The following is a 25,655-nucleotide window of genomic DNA, read 5'->3' as shown; positions in this document are numbered from 1 at the left end:
TTTTGGAGTAACGCTATACAACATTCAATTCTTTGATTTCTTAATCAGTAAATGCAGTTGGGTGTCTTTTTAAACAGTTTAAACTGTTGAAAGGGAAACTCCTCCGTTGACAGCCAGGAATTTTCAAACACCTTTTATTGGTTGGCTGAGGGTGGAGAAGGGGAGGGACTTTTTGCCAGAGTTCACAATTGCTCTGTGAAAACCTGCTCATTTCACTGGAACACAGCTAAGCCAAGACCCACCCACCCAGTTCTTCTCCCCAGCTGATTGCAAGCAGACATTTTCTTAAGGGAACAGCACGTTGCAGTGAATAAATAGACAGATAGGGGCATTAAGGAATGAAGAACAGTTCAGTTCCAGGAACTCCACACCCACAACTGAAAACCTCTCTGATTGGCTGAAAGAGAGCCAAACACTGAGCTGACCCATTTGTTCCACGCAAGCAGTTGAGACTTGCCAGTTTTGATGTGGATTTTGTTTTGGCTTTAATCTCTCTGCGCCTCCCTGGGCCTGAACTGATTTTTTTATTTATTTTTTATTTTTTTTAACTTCCCCAGGCTGCCCGGAGCAAGCTGGTATGCTGTGGAAAAAGCAGGGATAAGAGTGCAGGGATAAGACAAGGGCCAGAGGAGGAGACCACTGTGTAGGAGCAGAAGAGTGGTCTGGAAGGAACTCTCTACATACGAGTCAACTTTATGGCTATATTCAGCTCTGAAGGACGTTAAGGGGGCTCTGTGTATGTGCTTAAAAAGGTTGTTCTGTAACTTTGGGGTGCATGTTAAGTCTTGCACTACTTCATTGCACTATTACTTGCACTACTAATCTTGCACTACTACCTTGCTTTAGCTTTCTTTTCTTTTCCTTCTTAAAATTGCATCTTAAAGCTTAAATCTCTTTACCTTTCTAAAAATAAAAGCATGTTGCCTTTCTCACTTCGTTTTGTCTTCTCATTTCATTCTGCCTGTCCTCTTCTAAAAAAAATCTGTAAACTGTCTTTTTCTCCCTAGCCAGACATGTTTCCATCCACTGTCCTGAAAGTGGGACATGGAGTGCGTAGATACTGGGATGGTCCACGAGCCATTGCAACTGTCATCTCAGGCAACAAGACCTCACAGTGAGTTGGAGCAAGCCCTGAAGACTTCTGAATTCTGTAAGGATGGCATGATCAAACTTCATGCCATCTCTGTACCTGCAGACAGGTGAGGGAGCAGCTGAAAAAGGAGGTGGCAGAAATGAAGAGTCAGCTTCCTGGCTTTAGACCAGGCCTGGTGGTGCTACAGGTCAGTCTGTCCTTGTCTTTATTTTGTTGTTGTTGTTGTTGTTGTTGTTGTTTGTAAAGATGAGGAGAATTGTTTCATTATCCCTGTCCTCTTCTGCAAACCTGATCCATTTTTCCTTCTCTATTCTTTCCCCCTGTTCTGTGTACCAGATGGCCTCTTGGTAATGTTCCATTCTCTTTTCCTTCATCACTCTTGAGTCATTTCTTTCTTCTTTTGACTTCATATGGTATTTTAACAAACATGATCTATGATGTTAGCCAGTGTGAAATGAAATAGGTCATTGTAAGTTCATACTGCAGTTCATCTGCCTGTGACTCCATTGTGACCCACAATAACCCTTGGCTGTGGGCAACTGTGTTTCTTCTCTTATAGGTTTCCTTTCCTAGAAAATAATAGGATTTGCCCTGTTACACATTTCTTCATGAAGACAGAATGAATGTACTAATTTATTTGCAATTATCCAAATGTATTTAAATGTATGTGCTTATTACAGTAAAATCTTAGAGTGGCATTTATTGTTTTATGGATTTACATTATTATTTTTAACATTATAGATTTATATTCTTTCATTCATGCATTTGTATAGGTTGGAGACAGAGAAGACTCGAACCTCTACATTAGTATGAAGCTAAAGGCAGCAGCTCAGGTAGGTTGAGAATCAACTTGATCTTAAATGCGGTAATGTTCTTTCTTCCTCTCTCACTGTCTATCTGCCTTTTCTCAGATTGGACTTAATGCCAAACACATTAGGCTTCCTAAAACGGCCACAGAAGATGAGGTATGTAAGATGTGGACAGGCTCTGGTTCACACTTGGCAGCAATAGACTTGTTTGTTGTCCAACCTTTTAGAGGTATGCACTACACCTGTGAGTAACCCTAGCCAGGTATCTGTGACAGAGCACCCCAGGAGTGGAAAGTGTCATGTTTTCTAACAATGATAATGGCATTATGATTTCATGATTGCTAATACAATGCTGACCGGTTTCTTCAGGTTCTGCGAAATATAGCAGCAGTTAATGAGAATCCTGAAGCCCATGGTCTCATTGTCCAGTTACCTCTGGATTCTGTCCATCCCATAGACACAGAGAAAGTGACCAATGCCGTGACTCCTGAGAAGGATGTGGATGGGTGAGAGATGATCTGCATTTCTATAGAAAACCATGTTACTAAAAAGCATTGCTTCTTTGGAAGCTATGAGATCTGATTGGACAGCTGCAGAGGTCAGTCTGAGCCTCCCCGTTTAGGTCAGGGAGAAAAGCACATAAGCTCTTACCAGGTATTGCAGCAGTTCACAAACAGTGTTGAGATCTGGACTAGACCCCAGATCAGTCAAAAACAGCTGAGACATGTCACACACCCTCCAACCTGCAGTGCACCTGGGCTCCAGGCCTGCGAGTCTAATTTCTTTGCTTTTGGCCTAATGACCACTCTTATGTGCGTTATGTGTCATCCAATATCACTTTTATTCTTCGTCTAATAGCATTAAAGATAAAAGTTTTGTCATGGGACATTAATCCCAGACAACATCTATCACAACTGAAGGTAAAAGATGTTTCAGGCCACCCAGCAGGAATGTTGGTTTAATCTGTTTCTCCTTCTACGGGGTGTATGGATGGCCAGAGTGCCTGTGGTTTCAATTTCTTTCAAATTGTCAGAGCTACAGGTGTCTGAGGAGGGAGAGTGGCTGAGGTGGAGTGTAAATATTGCCCCTGGCTGTAAGTGTTTTCATTTCACTTGAACAGATGCTTCAGACTTCTCAGGGAGAGAGTAGCCAGAGAGATCTTATTTTCCACAGTGTTTTCCTGGTTCTCTAGATAAAAGAAACGTGCCAACTGTGTGGCTAAACTATTTTGCAGCTGATGATGTTAATTCCAAGAATGCTGGAAGTCATTCTTCATAGTTTATAAGTTTTCTTGAATTATTTTCACTCCATGAACTGGATTGTAAACATGTACAAATAGCTTGTGGCTTTATGTTGAATTGATGTCATGCCTTGGTCTGTGTTGGTGGTTGTTTACATATATCCATGCCCTCTCTTGAACAAACAAAACAAAAATACATTGTATTCATGTACTATGCAGAATGTGTAAAGGCTTTTTTGTTATATTTTTGATAGATATATTGGTAACACTTTATTTTGAGTGGTCTTTTATAGATGATTAATAAACTCTCAACATGGTATCTGTAACATTGTCATGAATGAATCAGAGGAGAGTTTGGATATGATCACAGTCAAGTTTACCAACAAGAGGAACATTTCAAGGCTCAGACACCAGTGATCAGACTTCAAACCAATCCAACTAACCTCAATCTCAGTCCAAAACTTAATCTTAACCCTAATCCTAATCCTAACCTCAACCTTAATCTCAACCCAAAATCTAATCCTAACCCTCACCATGACCCTAACCCTGACCCAAAATCCAGTAAAATCCAGTTAATAAATGTTAACAGCATGTCTATAACTTGCCTTGTATACTTTGTTAAGTATGATAAAATAGGTTGTATTATACATGTTGCATGTTCAGTGACTTCTAAGATTAACATCTACAGATATGAACATGGACATTCTAAATAAAGTGAAAAACAACTGTAAGATTGATTATAATCAGATTATAAAGGAATCTAATTTATACAGTTTATTATTTATAAATTTAAATCTCAGTGAATCACTGAAAGACCTCGTGAATACTGCAAGACCGAGTGTTTATTTAATCAAAAAAGGACCACTCATAATAGTGTCACTGATATAATACAGTGATCACCTTTACACTCATCGGTAATCATATTGCTTGGACAGCCTGAGCAGTGTAAACGCAGGGAGACTGGCTCGAGGAGACCTGCAGGACTGCTTCATCCCCTGCACCCCCAATGGCTGCATGAAGCTCATCAGGCAGACTGGTGAGGCCCAGTCAGGCAAATCGAGCCCCCCCATACCTCACCACTCCAAGCAGGAGAAAAACTGAACCTGCAGACATGACTGTGACACACTCTCCACAGTCTCAGCTCACTTTAGAAACTGCAGAATGGAGGTATAGCATAGTATATAAGGTATTTCCCGTTCTTCTGCGTAATGGAGAAATCATTTAGACTTAATAAAAAGGCATTTTTATGCAATGCTTGGATGTTGTTTTTGTGGGTGCCACCATCTTTCTTGGGGAGTTTAGTTAGACATTCAGTTGTTACTGAATTTAATGTAAGAGTTTTAGAATAGAGTTCAGAATAGAGTTCAGAAATGTTGTGAAGTGGCTTTGTTGATACTGCGTGCAGGTGTGTCTGTGGCTGGCAGGAATGCGGTTGTGATTGGCCGCAGTAAGATTGTCGGAGCACCCATGCATGATCTCCTCCTGTGGAACCATGCCACCGTGACCTGCTGCCACTCCAAGACTCCAGACCTGGCAGCACATGTGATGCCTCCTCTCCCACCTCCTTTTTCTTTCCTCTTCTCTCACACACGCATGTTGATGAATGCTCCTTAACCCCGTAGCCTATATATTACAGCAGGAAAGATGTCACATACTATGATCATTTAAATCTTAAAATAATTATTCCTCCCACCTGGAAACTCCAGAATACAAATAAGCTCTGTAATATAAAGACTAGGCATTAATGCATTATTCTTGATGCTAGGTGCAAAATTATATTGCATGCATTCCTTCACGTTTGTATGAATGAAATTAACGGAAATGCTATAGAGAATATCTATATGTATTGTCTTTGCAGGTGGGCGGGGCGGACATCCTTGTAGTGGGTGCTGGCAAGGCAGAGATGGTGAAAGGCGATTGGATAAAAGAGGGTGCAGTGGTCATTGACTGTGGCATTAATTACATTCCAGGTGCCTTTTTTGCTTCAGGGCTTGTTTTTGAACATTAGGTGCCTAATGGAGTCTGTTTAGTCCTGCACCCACAGACTGGCTAGGACAGGGCCATCACTTGAGTGAAACTAAAAAAATAAATTGATATAGTATTATAAGTTAAGGTAAAGCGTTCAAAAATGCACCTTAGTATGAACTGCTTACACAGTGTGATAAACCTTCCTGTTAAATTTGAACTGTTCTAGCACAAAACTTTAAGTAAAGGTTATATGTAATGTGATGTTTCCTCAATTATGAGGAAATTTACTTGACAGACTTTTTTTTTTTTTTTTTTTTTGTGACAGACTGTACTTAATTTTACTTTATTTCAGTTGACTCAAACTTTATAAACTCAGCTAAGTAATTAGCCCCCAATATAGTGGAGTAAAATGTACTGGAGTAAAATAGTAAAATGTCTTTTAAGTACGTAAAACATTTTCAAAATAAGTCTCAGCCATACTACTTAACAACACAACTTCAGTGCAATAGTAGCCTACATATACTTTATTATTTCCTACCCCTGTGGGCAGACAGCAGCAGGCCTGGGGGAAAACGGGTGGTGGGGGATGTTCACTACCCATCGGCTAAAGAGCGGGCCAAGTACATTACCCCTGTCCCTGGAGGAGTGGGGCCCATGACTGTAGCCATGCTGATGGAGGTATCAGACCATGGATGCTCTTACACCAGCACTTAGACGTGTGCTAGTGCAAAATGGTGGCATTTTACCTCAGTAGATAAGTCATTTTTGCAGTCTATATGAAAGACAGCGTTTATCAGCCAAATGTTTTTGTAGTTAGAAAGAATAGGAAAGTCACTGTGGCTCAATTTAATTGCTTCACAAAAGGCCGAACAATGAGTCATTTTCCCTATGGCTCCTCAATAAAAGCCTTGTAATCTACTCACTTCAAAATGTTGAGAATGCATCCAGTCCTGTTATTGATAGAATACACATACCTTTCACTTTAGCTCTCTATGACACTACTGTAAAAACGATGGGTTGTTATTACTGATATCTCTGTCAGTCCAATGATTTATGAATAGGGCATCCATTATATAAAGACTTATCCCCATCTTATTATAAATAATACCTTCCTTCAACAGAATACAGTTAAGAGCGCTCAGCGATTTCTACAGAACTATAGGCCTGGGAATTGGAGCATATCCTACAAAAGGGTGAAATCACAGAAACCTCAGCCAAGGTAAACTTACATGCAATATTACAATATTCAAAGAGGACCATGCAAATATATTCAAAATTCAAAGAGGACCATCTAGCACATAGAACAGAAATATGTAATTAGCAGAGCAGTTCATGAATTCCAATAAACAGCATTGCTTATTTGTTTCTCATGCATGTAATCACACAAATGTGCCTTCAAACAGTATTGATATCTTAAACTCTACTCCTGGCCTGTGGAATTCTACAGTGATGCCCAAATATCTCACTCATGCCCTGGAAAACCAATTGGCCAGCTTGCCAAAGAAGTGGGCCTGTTCCCAAAGGAGGTGGAGCCATATGGCGCAAGCAGGGCCAAGGTGAGACTGGATGTCCTCAACCGTCTGAACAAACAGCCTGATGGGAAATATGTGGTGGTCACTGGGTAAGGCTCATCTTCAAACCTCACATTATGCATAATTAATAGCAAGCATCATATAATCAAAGTCATGCAGTTTTTTTGGAGCAACGAATGTAGCAGTTCTTTTAAACTGATCTTAATCAATACCCATAAATTATCATGAAAATTACAATGAGAGATTTGTGAAGTTTATTTTATGTATATCAAATGTAGTTCTAGCCATTTATTTGTGAACTTAGCATTTTTACAAAAGTTTATCTGAAACCAAATCTGAAGCCATCCTTTTATATTTCCCTAGGGATCTCACCTAGCAGGCATTTTTGTCATTTATGGTTCTCAAAATGTCAAAAAAAAAAAAAAAAAAAAGATATCGCAGAACACACCAGGATGATTGTTTTTAACCTTGTACTTGTGCAACACAAATTCCACACTGAATTTCCATAACTATATTCTTTCTTGCTTTATGTGATCAGGATTACACCCACTCCACTGGGTGAGGGCCACAGCACCGTTGTGCTCGGGTTGGCACAGGCTTTAGGGGCTCACTTGAACGTCAGTGCTTTTGCCTGTGTGGGACAACCCTCTCCACCATCCAGCTTTGGTAGCAGAGGTGAGGATGTTACATTCTCAAAGTTAGAGAAAAAAGTACTGTGCCTGATATTAGTGTTCTTTGCACATTTATGTGGGAACTGTTGCATAAATGATTAAGCCAACATGTGAAAATAAACACATGCTCACTAGACTATGCAGAGCTGTAGAAGTTCATTACATTTAATTATGCATAAGTGATCTGCACATGTTTTTGACACAATCAAAATAATTGTTTGTATATAGGTGGTGCTGTTGGAGGTGGCTATTCTCAGATCATACCCATAGAAGAGGTATGTTGTTCTAAGCCCCTGGGTCTTAGTATAACAGGTACATACAGTTTCTTACAGTCATATTCACATTTGTGTCAACACCCTGTCCACTTTTTCAAAACACTTAACACATTCACCATATCAGTAGACTACGTGAACTAAGCGGTCCATACCGTTGCGTTGCAAAGCATTCAATAACCACTTCTTCGAGCATTCATGAATACTTCTCTCTGTACTACATCAAATTTTGCAGACATTTACATAATCTATTCAAAACAGTTAGCTTTCAGTTCAAAACAAAAATCTGATCATTGTGGATGGAAATATTTTGCATTTTGACAGACAAATGAAAATATACACTTGAAATAGGTAAACCAGATTATACTGATTTTAGCAGAAAGTTTGTTCAGTTTTTTTTTTTTCTTTGCAGCCTCATTACCATTGGTACACATGTACATACTGGCATTGAAATGTACATGTATGTAAGAAAAAATATAGATGAGGTTGTAACTGAAGAGATTTTACTGCAGTACATGTACTGATGAAACACCGGGCTGGCATGTCAGTTAACGACATAAACAGGTGTTTATTTGCTTGTGCCTTGTTAACATATATACAAAAGTGGCCATCTTTGGATTAGCCTTTGCAGTCTTTAGCTTTGGTGAGTAAAATGGGTGTAGACGGAGGCAGAGATGGGGACAGAGGCAGAGGCAGAGGCAGAGACAGAGACAGAGATAGAGACAGAGGCAGAGACAGAAGATGTTTCCTTTTCTGCATGGAGATGGAAAGTTTATGACCACAACCCACATGACCAGATGTCACTTCTAGATGCAATGGCTACTGGGTGTATGGACATAACAGTGAAATACATCCAGGGCTGGATAAGGCACTCAAAAGGATTTTTTCCTAGGTGTATGGCAAGAGATAACATTCAGTGTGATGCTGATGAAAATCTATGGCCAGAATGGATGGAAAAGGCCGGCGGTACACTGATAACCAGATTGTGTGATGTGATCATTACTATATATAGTGAAAATATTGATTTTGCATTACAGTATTGTTATTGATTATATATATTTTTATTTTCTGAACTACAGTATATTGCACTGTGAGAACAAATTATAAAATACAATAAACACCCCAAAGAATTCTGTGGCTTTTTAAATTTTATTTATCATTTATTGTTTTGCATTATAAAGTAAATATTGTATTCCAGGTTCCTGAGAAAGTAAAACATTCATTAATTTATAATTTACTGTAAATTTACTGTAACGCACTCAGTCATGACATCTATTGTAAGAAGTAAGCCAACAGGTCAAAGGTTTCTTTATCCAGATCGAAATATTTGTGGATGTAAAAATAGAAGAAAGGGAAACGCATAGTATATGTATTTTGCAATCTTACAACTTGTTTGTGTTTTGAAGTTCATTGCACACTGAGGGACAAAGCAGTCTTGTGGGAGAAAGCATGTTATAGTCATGTTATAGTTATGGCAGCATGAGTCACTTTTGCATGAAATATGAAGTGGTGGAATTTGCCCCAAATGTTAACTGATGTGCTGAGGTCTGTGTTTCAAAAGCATACTGTGTGAAGAGCTTTGAAGAACTGTGAACTCATTCTTCACTATATTGTTTGCATTACTTGCCTTATCAGCTTCTCCTCTGCATGATTTCTAGGTCATTCTTCAGCCCTTAGGAGACACTCATGCTGTTTCTACAGCCAGCAGCTTGGTATTAGACACCATCTCAGCATACTCCCACTACCAGAGCAAATACTCTGAGAAGGTTAGATGGACACTATGTTTTGTTTTGTTTTGGGTTTTTTTTTGTGTGTGTGTGTGTGTGTGTGTGTGTGTGTGTGTGTGTGTGTGTGTGTGTGTGTGTGTGTGTGTGTTTTGAGTGTGTCTGTGCACGTGTATGTATGTGTATTTATGTTTATTCTGAAAATGTCCTTGTCTGGCAGGTTTTATATGACCTCTTGGTGCCACCTGTGGGTCATCGGACCTTCTCACCTTCTCAGCTTAAGAGGCTGCAGGTATGAGAAGCATGTTTTTAGCACTAATCTACACAAAATAAATAACAATGTCTCTGTTATGAAGTTATGGACATGGACACCCAAAGCTGAGTCTGTATTCATTCTGTTTTAAACTGAAGGTTATTAAATGTCACATTGCTGATATGATTCTTAATAAATAGCATTTGTTCATTTATTCATTAAGTTTCAAAGAATATGTTTTCAAAGTTATGTCAAAAAAGTCACAGAGGGCTTTGTGACCTCTTTGCAGAAACTTGACATTGTGAAATCTGATCCCTCAACCCTGACACAGGAAGAGATTAGACGTTTTGTTCAATTGGACATTAACCTGAAAACCAAGATGGTGTGTGTCAGCAATGAAGTACTGGAGCACTTTTATTGTGTCATTTATTACTATGTTGCCTACTTTTGTCCAAATTCCTTCCATATACTTATTACTTATATAGTATTTCTAGTAGTGCTGATTGTGTTGAGAGGCTTTATTTGAAAAGAGTGTTAGTTATGTAATAGTGAATGTCTGTGGGCTGCAGGATCGTGCCTTTCTGGAGAATGAGATCATGGCTGTGCTGTCTCTGAGCACCAGTCCACGAGACCTGCAGCATAGGTTGGCCAAGATGGTGGTGGCTGCCAGCCAATCAGGAGAGCTGGTCACCACTGAGGACCTGGTGAGTGCAAGCTCAAAGCCAATGTCAAGCTTGTCTGTCCATGAGTGAGAATGCACAGGCATGTTTTTCTAAGTATGGTTTACGTGAGAGAGAGAAAGAGGAAGGAAGAGTAAGAAGGAGAGAGACAGCTCTAAAGTTTTCCTGTCTGGTCATTACAGGGTGTGAGTGCTGTCTTGGCACTGCTGCTGAACAATGCCCTGAAGCCATGCCTGATGCAGACTTTGGAAGTATGATACAATTCTTTTCACAAAGTTATGATATAGAATCATCATGATTTTAAAAGAGTAATGGATTGCTCAGAGCTTTCACAGCATCCACATGTGGCTTGATATCTTAAAACGTTTCTGCCTCTAAAGGATTATATGTATATATCCATATCCTTGCATATATGTTGCATCAGTATTCAACCTCTTGGGAAGGTTTGCAGTATTGCCAAATGACTCATGCAGATATTTGTCAAATGCTGAATAAAAATATCAGTGGAGTTCATGTTAGTAAATAATCTTGAATAAATATTTGTCCACCTATATTGAAATATGGGGGTATTTTAGGGTCCTGCTATTACTTGATGCCAATTTAGCTCTGTTGCACTGAAATTGCTAAGTGAATGTTATTTTAATCAATGGAAATACAAAGAAGGATTTAGATATATAGGATGAGTATAGAGTAGTCAGTGAGTGGCTGGCATGAACATTTTAAGCAATAACAAGTAGTATCAGGTTTATACAGTATGCGGTTGTATGGTAGCTATTGTGGAGAGTTTTCAGGTATCACTTGAAGTTTAATTATTACATAATTCAAAGAAGTTTATTTAAACAGAGAATGAATTTTATTTAGATTTGCCTGATCTCTCACTCTCTCTCTCTCTCTCTCTCTCTCTCTCTCTCTCACTCACACACACACACATACACACACACACACACTCTCTCTCTCTCTCTCTCTCTCTCTCTCTCTCTCTCTCTCTCTCTCTCTCAGGGGACCCCAGCATTTGTTCACATAGCCCATGACAGCCCTTCTGTCATGGCAGATAAAATAGCTCTAAAATTGGTGGGCTCACAAGGCTTTGTGGGTGAGGCATACTCAGTCATTCTCTTTCTATCAGTTAGTAGCAATTGATTTATATTAATCATTATTTTTCAGGTTTGTAATCATAAAATATCAGCAAATAAGAAAGTAAAATGGAAATCAGACACTGACTCATTTATTGGTTTGGTTGTTTGTAAGACATTAAAATCTAAAACTTTCTGATAACAGTAAAATATTTTTTACTATTTTATTTCGATGATATGCTTGTAAACAAATGAAAATATGTTGGAATATAAGTAGACCAATTACAATATTTATTAACTGTGCTCCACCTCCACCACACCCCCGCCCTCCCCAATCCCCAGTCTCTGACACTGCTCATGGGGCTGATGTTGGCATGGAGAGGTTCTTCAACATCACATGCCGCTCCTCTGGGCTACAGCCCGACGTGGTGGTGCTAGTTGTCACTGTCAGAGCGCTCAAGATGCACGGGGGTGGCCCACGGGTGAGTCCAGCCCCACCAGGCAACTACAGCCTGTCCCAGCTCTTGCAGAGGTGTGATGTTCCACTGCTTCTTAGCTAATGGTAGAATCCTTGCATGTGTGTGTAATAAAATAACCTAGCTATTCCAATCCCCCACCTGCTAGAAAATCACATGTAGATCCAGTAATAATGTACATTTTACAATTTGCCATGTGTCTTCTGGGCTTTATGGCTCTGTGAGAGTGCTTTATAGATGGACAAGATTGTGAGTGAAATCATTGTGTTTTTGTTCACAGATCAGAGCAGGGTTTCCTTTGCCCCTACAGTATTTACAAGAGGTAAGGTGTCTATCCAATCAATCCAGTGACAGTTTTTTGCTTCTTGTTTTATTGCCATGTGTGTATGCATATATGTGTGTCTTTTTGTGTAATTGTTATTGGTTTATTCATTGCAATTAGAGATGTTCTAATCCAGTAGCTTTTGGAATTCTTAGTTTCAGAAAGCCCAATATTCATAATAAAGTCTTTGTGTCAATGGTGTGTAAGGTGATGGTTCACAGTGGTGAGTGGTGTGAAATAATGCCTTCACTCCATCCTGTAGAACCTGGAACTGCTGCTGAAAGGTTGCTCTCATCTGAAGAAACAGGTGGATAATGCCATGTCAAATGGTTTGCCAGTGGTAGTGGCTGTAAACGTCTTCAGGTTAGGCACATTTTAGCCTATCTCCCTCTCTCTCTCTCTCTCACACACACACACACACACACACACACACGAAAACCAGAAAACCAAACACATGCATGTATGCACGTGTGTGTGTGTGTGTGTGTGTGTGTGTGTGTGTGTGTGTGTGTGTGCAAGTGTCTAGTTCATAAATATGACTGCAATATCTATACCATTAAAAGTTTTTTACAGCTTACATTTATTTTATATGGTTAAATATTAATGCTTGCAGAAGTGGCAGAAAACTCATGAAAAACTTAAGTGACTGTGAACTCTGACCTGTTCTTATTTAATTCTGGCCATAGCTCTGACACCGAAGCTGAGCTTGAACTGGTGTGTAACCAGGCAAGGCAGACTGGTGTGTTTGATGCAGTGAAATGCACAAACTGGTCTCATGGGGGCGCCGGAGCACTGGCTCTGGCACAGAGTGTTCAGAAAGCAGCTGAGATGCGAAGGCCATTTCACTTCCTCTATGATCTGCAGGTAAAGTGAATGCAACCAGTAGAATCTTTAAAAAAAAATTAAATATATAATGCAACAGTGTCATATCCAGGTAGACCTTTTTGTACAATTGCTAAAAAAGCACAACCTTGAATTTCAGTTTTAAGTAGAGCGTTGGAACATAGCTGTGCACTTGGATGTACAGAGGGCATTCTGCATTTAGTTTGTTTCCCACTGAGGAGTCTTTAAAGGTCATGTCATTTTTTGGATGCTAAGCACTCAACTAATGACCAGTAATGGAAAAGAAGCATTTAGGTAATTATTCATCTTTTGAACCAGATTACTTTTACCCATAAATGACTAGCAAAGCCTCATGGTGTGTCCCTCAGAGAGCAAGAGAAATTAGCACTTCTTATACAGAGCCGTTTCATTATCACTCTATATTTACATCATGCACATACATTTCATAGACAAGGCCTAAATATAACCAGCAGGAAAATTGTTCACTACATAGATAAACTGCAGCAGTCACAGAACCCAATACCATAAGATAGATTTCTTACAGAATCTGAGAGGAATGTTGTCTTATAGATGCCAGTCATTGATAAGATTAAAAAAGTGGCCCAGAGCATGTATGGTGCTAAGGATGTGGAGTTCTCTCCAAAAGCCAAAGAGAAGCTGGAACTTTACATCAAACAAGTGAGTCTACATCAGTATGGTTATAACAGACACTCTACAGCATTTTCTTAGACTATGGGAAAGTTGGGGTTGGGGGGGTTGGGATAATGGCATTGGTATGCACTAACATGCATTTACATATATCTTTTATTACATTTCTTATTGTTTTGATTAAGGGTTTTGGTAGTTTCCCAGTGTGTATAGCCAAGACCCACCTATCCTTGAGTAATGATCCAGAGTTGAAAGGGGTGCCCGTGGACTTTACGCTACCAATTACAGACGTCAATGCCAACGTGGGTGCCAACTTTCTCTGCCTTCTGGCAGACATGGTGAGCTTTCTGCCTTCTGCTGTACTCTTTACCTGTGGATAGAGCTGCCAACCTCTCCAGTCAAAACTAATAGGATCCTTAACATTAATGTCACTGTTTGATTGTGACCCATTACAAAATATATTTTTGTTATATTTTAGTTTTTTCAGAATTACCATTATTAGAAAGTTGACTATTTACTTTATTTAAGGCATATAGTTTTAAAATTGCTATTTGATATTAATGTTTTGCTATTTTGGTTGCATGACTAATTACAATAGAAACTATGACCTTAGCTAGATGTTCTTGCAATAGCTTTCACAACAGTGGGATATATCTGAAACAAGCAAGGAAAATTCAGCACTAATTCAATAAGACAGGCAGTATTTTTGCACTTCTCATGAAAACCTTAACATATAGACACTGGAGCCACATGATAGGAGTGTGGATCAGCTGCAGTTAGCCAGGCATTTGGTGGGATGAGTCAGTTGTGGTGATGAGGCTGAGAGAATCTGACTCTGACTGGTCACACATGGAGTGGATATTTTTATCCTGACGTGTTGCTAGGTTGCAAGTCTGTGCAGAGCTTGAGCACCTCAATAAGAGCTGCGATTGGTCCAAGTGACCTTCATCCATTTCTGATCACACTTTTGTATATTTGTTTTTACTGCCACATATGCACACATACCTCAGTAGTTAAGATGGCATAGTAAGAAAAATGTACCAGATTATGTTATTGATTTAAGGTTGATGATTATTTTATTCTGCTATGGTTATTTATAGCTCTAAATATAAAGACTCCATTTGCCCGTTTCTTCTTACTAAATTACAATTTTTATGTGAACAATATAACAGGAAAAGGACTGCCCTGAAGATCCTGTGTGGCCATGGTTGAGGGACAACAACGACCTCTACAGTAACAGCCAATAGCTGTGCTGTATTAGGCAAGTTGGCAGGTGTTACTAAAGATAATTATGCAATAATCAAACAGTATGGTGATAAAGAATGGTTTGTCCCATTCAGTAGAAAAATTACTCCAGATCCTGAGGGTTTCTGGCAACCAACCACAGTTCCAACACGGTGGGTGGATTCTTAATATGGCTGGTAAATGGAATGGAACATATATTGGAACACCTATGACCCCTCTATACATACCCTACAACTGATTCAATGTGTATAGGCTAAAGGAGAGAGAAAGTGTAAATGTGTTCATCATGGCTGGGAATATATTTCATGTATCTCTTTCCATAACTGAAACATGCATGCGGTTTGTATTCAGAAAGCTGCTTCAGAGCCAATTGTCAGTATCACACATAAGGAAGCTCCTCTACAAACAGTCCCATTGTTTCTCCTGAAACATGCATGTCAATAACTGACTCTCTGTGTTATCCAGCCAGTCAGTCACTATACCATCTGATGCTCTGAGCATGAATAGTTCATTAATATTGCCATAAAGTGAGTAGAGGAGCTCAGTGGATGTCTTACTGGGGTTAGGATCACAAATAAAAGGATCACAAATGCTATTTTGTGTTATTGCACAGTGTGACTGTGTTATTAGTGATGTGATTCCATGAGATTTTTAGCATTACATATTAAGTATTTTTACTTGTGAACTTTAGCACCTATCTTTTCTATGCACAAGAGCTGAACTAAGCACTTTACAGAAGTTTATTTATACAAAACTCATCTTCAGATTTTTTGACTTAAGCTTACTTTCTACAAAGTCCAGTATTCCATCACAGTGACACTGAAAGCAAAACATCATTTCACAGTTATTATTCATTTTTTTCTTGCAGTTTAAGATGTGATCTAGCAGTGTTGAATCTGCTTCATTTAGTCTGAAGATGAACTATGTGTTATAGTTTTTAAGGTTATAGCTTTAAATAAGTTCAGTGAACACAAATACACTTCTTTTCTTATTACCAGATATTGAGTTTTACATGTGAACATGCAAAGCAGTCACGGTTGTTTGCACTGTGCTCATTTGGAAAACTATGACAAACTATGACTTGCATGATTTTTCTTAACATTCTATTTTGCATCTGGCATTCTCCTGTAAGGTTCCACCTGAACTGGGTTTCTTATCTCCATTATCTGAGCTTACATGACATTACCATGTAACCCTCCATTAAGTAACTGAGGTTGCTATAGCTACAAAGCAAATGGCATGTCTGTACAATTACATTTGTGTACTTTTCTCCTAATATAATTAATTGGTTGTTTACATACCAAACATTTAGATTAAATACTGTATATTATTTAGTGGTTTACAAAAAGATTAATGTTTACTTTTTTTCTAAGCAAATATCATGTCTGTGTCCTCTGACATGTTTTAATAACTTTTGATTAATGTGTTATCTGGACACTTTTGTGTTTATTTAATAAAGTGGCTGTTTTGTGGAGAGAATTTTTTCCTGGTTCCATCTTTCATTCTGGCATTTATTCTGAAATGTAATTTTCCTTCGGGGGAGAGAAAACACTTTTGGCTCTAGATATCATCTAATATTGACAGAGCATAGAGATTTCCTCATGCTGAGATATCCTGTTGATGACCAGAACTTCAATTGCAAATGAATATTATCCCTGAGAATCTTTTACCTTTTATCCACCTTAGTCATTTCATTGATTTATGCTGATCATTCACTTTTACATTTCCTACATGGCCAAAATCCACATGGTGGCTTTTCAAAAGTACACCATAGTGACACAATTTACAGTTAGTAGTTTTAAGCTTGACTGTTTTGTCATCCTGTAATAATGCTTTATGTTTAAGATTTATAGTGGTATCTGAGGGGCAGAGCATATCTAGACGAGCAATACCGAGTACAATAAGAATACCTTTGGGGAGGTGGGGTGTTCCCACTTGCATCTGGGAAATCATGTAGCTGAACTTTTAATGTGCAGTCAGTTTTTTAGCCTGAAATAGAACTCCGTGCGGGAAAGGCTGAAATGTATAAATGCACAACATTTTGTACATCATTCTAAAGACAAGATGGCAGAGCCTTGCAAAACTCAGACACAAAGAAATAAAGAAAGAAAGAAATGTGGGATAAAGGAAGGAAGGTGGAGATGTGCATACAGTCCCTGTTTCAAGCAGAATATGAGAATGTGAAGCCTTTTATGTTCCTGAACTCTAAAAACCCAGCCTGTTAGGAATAGCTTCTGGGACACACAATGTCCAGCATTGTGTAAACAGTGAGTTTATACAATGTGAATAGAAGACAATACATGTATTTTCATGCATTTGCAACTGAAACAGATGTCATTGTTACTTATGAGATTTACTATGACCTTTGCTATAGCCTGCTGATGAGTATGCATTTGAATATCCAGTTAAACATTTAGGTTTTTGTATTTTTAATAAGTCCTTTTAAGAGCTCATGTTAATATGTTTGACTATTCAACATACAGTACTGGGATCCTATTCAGCAAAATCAATTTTAAACATAATAGTTTTAGCTTCCATTTTTAAATCATTAAAAATATTTTACACACATGCATCACTGTAGATGCTGATAAACTGATTTAATAAGCATTAACTTTAAAATAAACAAGAGTAAGGATGATAACAGATAACATGTAGCCTTAATAAAGACCCTTTTTAAAAGTTAAAACTTGTACTGTAGTTACTAATTACACATTCATAGTCGTGTCAGCAATGGAGCTGCCTTTAATCGAGTAAAGTGCTCATATCGTTCGATAATTCGATGACAGGGATCAGAAACTGTCAATCAGTCGGTTGCTATAGAAACTGATGAGCGCCTGGCCCGCTAGGTAACAGCATCCGTCCAAGTTAAAGCGCCCGAGACGTTCAGCTCGCGTTTGCGAAGCTGCTAGCCTTAATAGTAACAAACCTTCCTTACCGCCGTTACTGCAAGTAGTGCTTTTACAACGTGAAGGGAAAATAGGCAAACGCCTTCCTTTGTGCAGGTAGGTTTTTTTTTTTTATTTCGAATACTGGTCCTCGTTATTCTTTTTAGTGTATAGCCTGGGTTAAACTGTTCTTCATAATTGAAACGATCAGTATATGTACATTAAAATAGTTTTCCCATTAGTGGTGGAAGCATGCTGGAAGCAAGGATTACAAAATGTTTGAAAATGTTTTAATATTCCTGTTGTAGAATTACACTATTATATCTGTAGTACACAGCATGTCCTAAATTCAATCACTGTTCCCCACCCAGAGAAAAGCAAACAAATAAAACAAAACAAAACAAAAAACTGTATGTCCTTATATTAATTTAAAAATTGGGAGTAGAGGAAACATACACAGTTGGTTGAAGTTAAAATGTCTATTCTAGGACAGTTTGGGTTTTGGTATTTAAAAATTGATCTAAAGTGAAGAAGATTGCAAGCTCCTGTTATCCTATCTTAATTTATTTTCTTTGCTGAAATGAACCCTCTGATAAAATGTTAGACATTTGTTATTCAGGGTGCAGTATAAGTATAGCAGGACAGAGAATGCTGTGGTACTAAAATGACACACCCTAAATGAGAGAATGAGCTGGTATGCTTATTTACATGAAAGCTCTATATAATACGGACCATGTTATTAAAGTTACTTTCCCTTGTAATCATTAAAAGAATGTAACTTTCTAAACTGTTCTTAATCAGAGTACATTTTAATACTAAAGAAATGTATTTGTTAAGAAAAATAAATTCACAATCAAGAATAAATACTCTCCATACTGTAAAAATTAATAAATAAAAATAATTTAATTAAATTAAAAATCAGGTCTGATTTTGCTAGTCCATGTTTGGAACAATTTAACAATTTTCAGTAGTAGCCAAAGATGATGACAACATTAAAAATTAATATGACACCAGAATGAATTTTATGTTATTCTGCAGCATTTTTGAAGACTGGACATGACAATATGACAGTGGAAGACACCAGCTCTAAGTAACTATTCGATATTTTCTGGAAATTTGCTGCCATTTAACAAACAATGGCGACTGAGGAGACAGATGGTGGAGAATTTCAGGAGAAGGCTGGCCTGAAACGAAAATTAACAGGCCCACCAAGACTTCTTTTGGGAAAACCTCGGTCTCCAGTTCGTGATGAGATAAAATCAGATGCTCATGTTTTCAGGAAGCAACAGCGGCACAAATTTAGTGAGGCAGTCAAGGACAAAGCAGCAGTGCACCAAGGCAACAGTGAACCGGGCTGTGAATCACTGTGTGTTGCATGTCCGAGCCCTCAGTCTGCCTTTACTGTAAAAGAGGGAGCAATTTCCCTGGATCTCCAAGAAAAGTCTTTAGAAATCACCTTGGACTTACAAGAGAGGAGGGTGAAAAGAAAACATGGCAAGAATAGGCTGAAGAGGAGCAGAGCTAAAGCAGCCTTTAGAAGGGTTTTCTCCCCTGCCTTTATGTGTGTTTTGAAGAGAAAAAAAACAGTCATTAAGTCTGAGGAGTTCCTGGAAGATAAAACAGTGCACAGAGCATGCCTTAGCTTGCAAGATGCTCCAGGTGATAGTAACACCACACAAGAACCTTCGACCATTCTTAGTGTACCCTTTAGCATGACCAAAAGGTGTAAAAAAGAGGCACTTATGCAGGCCGGCACTGGAACCATAAAACGAAAATTCCATGTAAGGATATGGAATTTCTTCAAGAGACACTCAGTAAAATCTGAAAGAAATCTGAGCCAGGAAGAGGGTTGTGTGCGACCGTGTATTGATACCTTTATTGAAATTGAAAGAAAACCGGCTTGCTGTGCTCCTGAGTCATCTGGAACTCTGGCAGCAGATGAGCAGCTGAACAGATCAAGTAAGATTCATGAAGATAATGCCAGAATCACTGTAGAAACCTGTCCAGGGAAAGATGCAGACCACAGGGAAGAGGGTACAGAGATGATGAGCACAGACGTGAGTGCAGTCCCAAACACTGCATTCATTCATGAGAAAGTTGAACAGGTATCCTATCTCAAACAGGATGTATGCAAACACCACCAGTTCCCATATATAGTGGGTGAAGAGGACACAAAGGTACAGATCACTGAAATATTGGCACCTATAGGTCTATTACACTCTCAGGTACCACTACCATCTGTTCATGAGTGCAGTTCAGACACTGAAGTGACTGAAATGTCCTCAGATATTCCTGTTACTCGTGTGATAGCTCTAATTGACACATATAAGATTGTACCTATTGAAAATGAAGTTAAATGCAAACCAGTAATTACAATAGAAGATGTGCATTCATCAGATGAAGAAAAGCAGGAACCCATAGAGAATAACCCTCCACCGTGTGACAGACTGTCAACAGTTGTTTCAGCAAATGGCTCGTGTTACCCTCTCAAGATTAATAACATGGCAAATGACACTTTCCAGACTCTGGACCAAAGTGAACACAAGAGTCTACTTTCAGAGCTTGCACTAGTGCAGACGGCCTGGTCTTTGGTCCATGGAGCCATTAGTGAGGCAGTGAAACAGCTTTCATCTGAGTTACAGAGTAATCAGTCAGATCAGCATTATACTTAATACACACATCACAGGCTCCCTGACACACTGAAAATATACACCAGTCACCCCACCCCCTGCCAAACTAAAACATTTAGTCTTGTGGTTTGATAAAAATTAATGTTTCATAATCAGTGGTAGTTGAGTTATAGCATCATATTGCAATTATACACACTTATGTTGTTTTTAAAAGAGCAAGCTCTGTTTAACTGGCTGAGAGTAATGGCAGTCTCTTGTATCATGTGTATTGGTTAGAATTGTATGCAATGGTTTTCAAGTAGTGATGTTGAAATTATGTTGCAATATAAATATACTTTTCTAATTGAAATGTCAATCACATGTGTAACCTAGTAATACTTCCTCTATCACAGTGCCGGGACATCAACAATCTGCCTAAAACATGAAATTTGTTAGTGGTTTATATAATTATTTCTCACCCGGTTCATATTTTTAGCCAGAATGTGACATTATCTTTCATATCACTGCAACATAAGCCTAGTTTCTATAGCAATGGATAACCCATGTATTTCAGCTACACAACCATGTGGGCATGTTACGTTTCTTTCCTCGTTTTATCCTTGCTGGAATTTTAGTCTTTGTGTAAATCTCTACAAAATAACATTTACCATATATTCTTAGCCTGGTCTTGTTTTGAATTATGATGAACACTGAACCCAGAAGGATCATCAAGATATAATTTGATTAAATGTAAATATGTGGTAACAGCTGGCAGGAAAATAAGTCATTTTAATTCCTGTGGCCCATATTCATATTTAAATGTAGACCATATAGTAAAATATTTATGATCTAATAAATATGTTCTAATTATCCTGGATGTGGTAGGAATAACACCCCAAAATGTATTTTTAAGATTATTTTAAGATTTGATTTAGTCAACATTTGGCTTCACCTTGGCAGTTTGTAAATCCTTCATGTCAAACATTCTATTGATAACAACCACTTGCTCTGGAAACATGCTTACACTTCTCAGGCAAATGATACCCTCTAGTGGTAAAATAGGGAAGTGGTATTAAGTTGAAAGTTTGTATTGCAATCATTGATGGTTGTTCTTTGATTTAAATAAAACACATCGGTATTGATGTAGGAAATTAAACTGCTGGTAATTGAAAATGTCATTTATATAAAAAAATAATCAGCACACAGTATCACACAATATTACTCAGATTTGATCATAAAGAGACTATTCAAGATGTACTCTACAAGTCACAAAAGTATCACAGACATTTGCTTGTCACTGGTTTAACCTTCTCATCACAGTACACTGACCTCTGCTGCATTGGTGGTCAATAAATCTGGGCTGTGGATTGTTAAGGAAAAAGTGTTTTGTTTTTTTTCTCCAAATCAATTATCAACCATATCCTAAGAGCCATAGAGGTCAGAGCATGCCATACGCTAAAGCTGTTGACAGATGATCTACAAGACTAAATGGCTCTGATTTCTTCAAGACAGTGATATTACTTCACCAGTCGTTATGTAAAATACAAGATGTTACATTTATGTGGTAAGATACCAAGAGAGGTGGTCATGTACTTTTAGTACCATGATACATACAGAGTAAATTTTGACAAGTCTTTCGAGAGTCACAAAAAGCCAAAAGCACTAGTTGCACACATTCTTTCATCCCTTTACTGCTGTTGTGCAGACTTCTTAGAGCATTTCACAGAATTAGGCACTACACTAATTTAGTGACACCAACATAGCCAACTATTAAAGAAGGAACACTATTCTCATTATGTACCACTTTATGGATTTGGTTGGGCAACAAGTGCTTTTAGTTTCAGTGTCGCGTGGCAAATATTTCTAAGGCACTGAACCAGATTTACTGCAAGATTTTATTTTTAACTGCTTGATTTTGTTTTTTAAATTGAATACTGGCTACAGCACAACAAGAAAACAATTGTGAGGTGTAATGTGTTGATATGTGTCATTGTTACAAGAACAAATTGGGTGTAAAACTGAGTTCAAATTCTTTGTCTGTGCTGGTTTAGTTTCATGTGCTCTACTAATCAAGATAGTCTTTGAAAATACGGTATTACTGAAAATTATGCAATGCCTCACTCTTCAGTCCAGCTCAGTTATATTCACAAACCACAATTCAATATACACAAACACTGAACTCATCAAGACAGGGGCCTTATAAAGAGCACTTCTCAAACAGAAACATACTAATTGGGAGTATATGAGACAGGACAGAAGGGAGTGTGTCAAAACTGAAGAGGAGAAACAAAAACGTGAACTCCTCCTACAGGTTGGATCAGAGGGAGTGAAGCGGCGTATATCTGAGGCCAGCAGGCATGTGTCACTCCACGGTCACAGCGTCCACGCTCTCCTGCGACACCTCAGAGTCCAGTGAGTAGCAGGAGCTGCCATTGTCCTGAGTTTCCCGGGCAGCGTCGTCAGGTGCGGCTGGCCCGATGTCTGCCGGGCCCTCGCAGCCGTGTAGAAGCGGCCCACAGAAGCGCCCGTAACGGTGGTAGCGCAGCGGCTTGCCTACGTGCGCAAACATGTGCTCCTGCAGCTGGCTCTTCTGTGAGAAACGCTGGTTACACACGGCACATGCCATCTTCCTCTTGCGTGTGAAGCCCGCCGGAGGGCTGCCACTGACCCCGCCGCCCGCTGCCACCGTACCACCCGCGCTCCGCTTCGCCTCGGCTGCCAGCTCGTCAGCCAGAGCCTGGCTCTGTCGCAGCGCTTCCTCAAGGCTGCCGATGTCAGAGCGCTCCTTCTGGACACGCCTCTCATCTACTGCCCGCCTCTCATCGCCGCCGCCATCCTCGCCTGCACCCTCCATCAGGGCGCAGGTTGAGTGACTGAAAAGGTGCTCGCGCAGGCCCTCGGGAGAGAGGCAGCGCTCTCCGCAGCGAGGGCACAGCAGTGCCAGGGGGCCGTCCTTGAAGTGGCTGGCCTGACATGGGCTGCCCTGGTTAGAGGGGAGGGAGGTAGGTGCACGCAGCTCCTCCTCACCCTCGTCTGGTTCTTCCTCTTCCACCCTCTCCTGTTTGATGCGGGCTGAAATGTCAGAGTCGTCCCCTGAGGCCGTGGAAGAGACGCCATGCAGGGCATGGGGTTGTCTATCTGGTGGAAGCCCCTCCAGCCCCACGGCCAGAGCCGGCCGGCCATGTGTCCGCTCGGCCCGGGCACTGGAGCGCCCGTCCTCAGCTTCCCGTGAGCTGCCCGCTTTTAGTGGCTCTTTGGTGGCAAGTTGAGAGGAGATCTGGATGCCATAGAGGTTGGACATGCGGATAGTGTCAGAAGAGGCATCAGGTCCGCCCTCTCCCGCCTTACGGCAGAGCTGGTATGCATGGAGGAACTTGATGCCATCCTGCAGCCTGCTCTGATCCACAGGCTGTTTAGGGCCCATGCCTGTATACATGATGTGTAACAGGTAGCTGAAGACATCTGGCTGGATGTCTGTTGGCTGGATCTTAATGCACTCACTGAATATTGGGAAACAATTGGGATTCACTTAGCTAATCAAGCATTGCTCACTTTCAACTGCATATTTAACGAAGCCTGTGTATCATGTTACTTATATCTGTTTCCCAAGTAAGCTGGGCATAGACATTGAGTATTCTCTAATCCTTGATCTTGATCACAAAAAAAGAAACGTTTCTTGCATATTTGCTTACACCATAGCAAAATCCTAGTTCTGAATGAACACCTGCAATAGTTTGCATAAGTCAAACTAGAAACAAATAAACAAAGTAAATTAATTCAGTGCTAGATTTGTTACACTGAACGTTGCAATCCTAAGATCACATCAACAAGACTGACCAACCTGGACTGGTGAATGAAGATCATCTTGAAGTAGTTAGAGAAGGCAGCCAGTACTGCTCGATGAGCCTTAAAGTACACATTGCCAATGGCAACGGTGCAGTCACAAAGGAAACCAAACTCCCTTTGGACATTCAGCTGTTTCAAGAGGAAGAGACTGTGGCTGGCCACGTCCATGATGCACTCTCCTAACCTGCACACATAAGCATGCGCACAATAAACAGTCGGGTGAGAAGGAAGGAGGTGGAGGGGAAGATAGGAGACAGGCGAGGTACTTATTCTTATATGCATATCATACCATGTCAAAACCAAAGAAGATAACTGGCGACCTCTAATGGCTAAAATAATTTCAGATTTTGCACATTTTTAGGGAAACCTAGGCCAGATGTTTACATCTGGATGGGACTGTCCCAGCGACTCTTATGTATACTGTGACTATATGTCTGCCTTTGGCTTCACGCGTTTTAAGCATCTATACACGGAGACATGCTAAACGCTCTAAATGTTATAAAAATCAGTGCAGTTTCAGTCGTTTTATTTCCACTGCATTTTGAACTTACACCAATAGTTATCTAAGTGACATATTACGTGAATTATTTTGTTGGTTACATTAAGCTGATAGGGCCTTCATGTAAAATCAAAGAACACATTTATTGTTGTCTTGAAGTGTTTTAGCACGGTAACGTTAACCTGATTTTCTCATGCCTTTTTAACTGAGACAATACCTGACTAGCGTTACACAAAGCACTTTCGAAATAGCACTATTCGTCGCGAGAACTGACAGCGTAATATATTTTGCCCGCCTGAAAAATGCATGCAAAGAATTGAGTTTATGTCGTTGTGATGTGGCTGGTTTGTCCTCCCCCAACCTTGTTCAAGACAGCATCACATTAATTTTACAGGTCTAGTCCACACCGATGAAATGTTCTCGAAGAAACGCTGTTCGTTTCTGTGCATCCTCACAAATAAACCATGCATGTGCTCATGGAAAGAGTAAATACGTTCGTATAACCAAAGAAAGCGCATTCTTACCACCTATTCGCGTGAAACTGGTATTTATTTCGTATGTGTTGCTGCAGGAAAATTCTCTTATGGTCTCGCGTTTCTTCCTATGCGACTGACGGCTTAGCTTGTTATCCGTCACGTGACCATAATGTACATTAGCCGTTCCAGACAAATGCATGAAGAAAACATAAAATAAGTCTGTTGTTTCACGTTTTTCTTTTATGCGGAATGCTGTCTGCCCGCCATGCTGCAGCAAAATCAACGATTAACCGAAACAGGCGTACAAAACGCTAATCAAAGTCATATGCAGTATTCAACAAAGTTTATTTGAATAACATCTAGCGTTACTTCAGAACTACATTTTATATCTGCAAATTTTGTTTTTGTTTTGTAAAAATTGGTTAAAATTTTGTTGAACATTTTCTCTTAAAATTATTATTGAATACTGCTTTCTCTTTGCTTCTAACTTA

General features: G+C 39.4%; 2 protein-coding genes across 11 annotated transcripts; one reads left to right on the top strand and one right to left on the bottom strand.

Annotated features, from left to right (window-relative positions):
- The first annotated feature begins 366 nt into the window (after positions 1-366).
- mthfd1a (methylenetetrahydrofolate dehydrogenase (NADP+ dependent) 1a, methenyltetrahydrofolate cyclohydrolase, formyltetrahydrofolate synthetase) lies at positions 367-16,328 on the top strand. Of its 10 annotated transcripts, none has more exons than XM_035524302.2 (28): positions 392-736; positions 1,008-1,114; positions 1,196-1,280; positions 1,867-1,926; positions 2,005-2,058; positions 2,272-2,408; positions 4,078-4,178; positions 4,548-4,684; positions 5,001-5,112; positions 5,661-5,788; positions 6,232-6,329; positions 6,558-6,731; positions 7,181-7,317; positions 7,542-7,588; positions 9,244-9,351; positions 9,530-9,601; positions 9,852-9,962; positions 10,132-10,266; positions 10,425-10,493; positions 11,242-11,335; positions 11,658-11,797; positions 12,072-12,113; positions 12,376-12,476; positions 12,800-12,977; positions 13,527-13,634; positions 13,790-13,942; positions 14,777-14,865; positions 14,945-16,328. In XM_035524302.2, exons 2-27 carry the CDS (start codon positions 1,014-1,016, stop codon positions 14,849-14,851), a joined length of 2,757 nt encoding a protein of 918 aa, XP_035380195.1. In that variant the 5' UTR covers positions 392-736; positions 1,008-1,013; the 3' UTR covers positions 14,852-14,865; positions 14,945-16,328. The 10 variants fall into 10 exon arrangements, 9 of the variants coding, with proteins under 9 accessions (XP_035380195.1, XP_035380194.1, XP_035380193.1 ...); XM_035524304.2 differs by lacking the exon at positions 392-736 and adding exons at positions 1,430-1,440; positions 1,653-1,718 and having other exon boundaries at positions 1,072-1,114; positions 14,777-16,328; XM_081716902.1 differs by lacking the exon at positions 392-736 and adding exons at positions 1,430-1,440; positions 1,653-1,718 and having other exon boundaries at positions 1,074-1,114; positions 2,005-2,131; positions 14,777-16,328.
- Positions 16,329-21,490: 5,162 nt separating this feature from the next.
- On the bottom strand, positions 21,491-25,283 carry zbtb25 (zinc finger and BTB domain containing 25). Its single transcript, XM_026999006.3, has 3 exons — positions 25,213-25,283; positions 24,185-24,373; positions 21,491-23,843 (listed from the first exon to the last, which is right to left on the bottom strand). The coding sequence occupies exons 2-3, from the start codon at positions 24,355-24,357 to the stop codon at positions 22,706-22,708; spliced, it is 1,311 nt and encodes a 436-aa protein (XP_026854807.2). The 5' UTR covers positions 24,358-24,373; positions 25,213-25,283; the 3' UTR covers positions 21,491-22,705.
- Between the last annotated feature and the right edge of the window lie 372 nt (positions 25,284-25,655).

The sequence above is a fragment of the Electrophorus electricus genome, chromosome 7 (genome assembly GCF_041902795.1).
Source record: "Electrophorus electricus isolate QZ-2024a chromosome 7, ASM4190279v1, whole genome shotgun sequence".
Lineage (NCBI taxonomy): Eukaryota > Metazoa > Chordata > Actinopteri > Gymnotiformes > Gymnotidae > Electrophorus > Electrophorus electricus.
The sequence above is the reverse complement of the archived record's forward strand: the minus strand, read 5'-3'. Positions and strand labels throughout refer to the sequence as shown.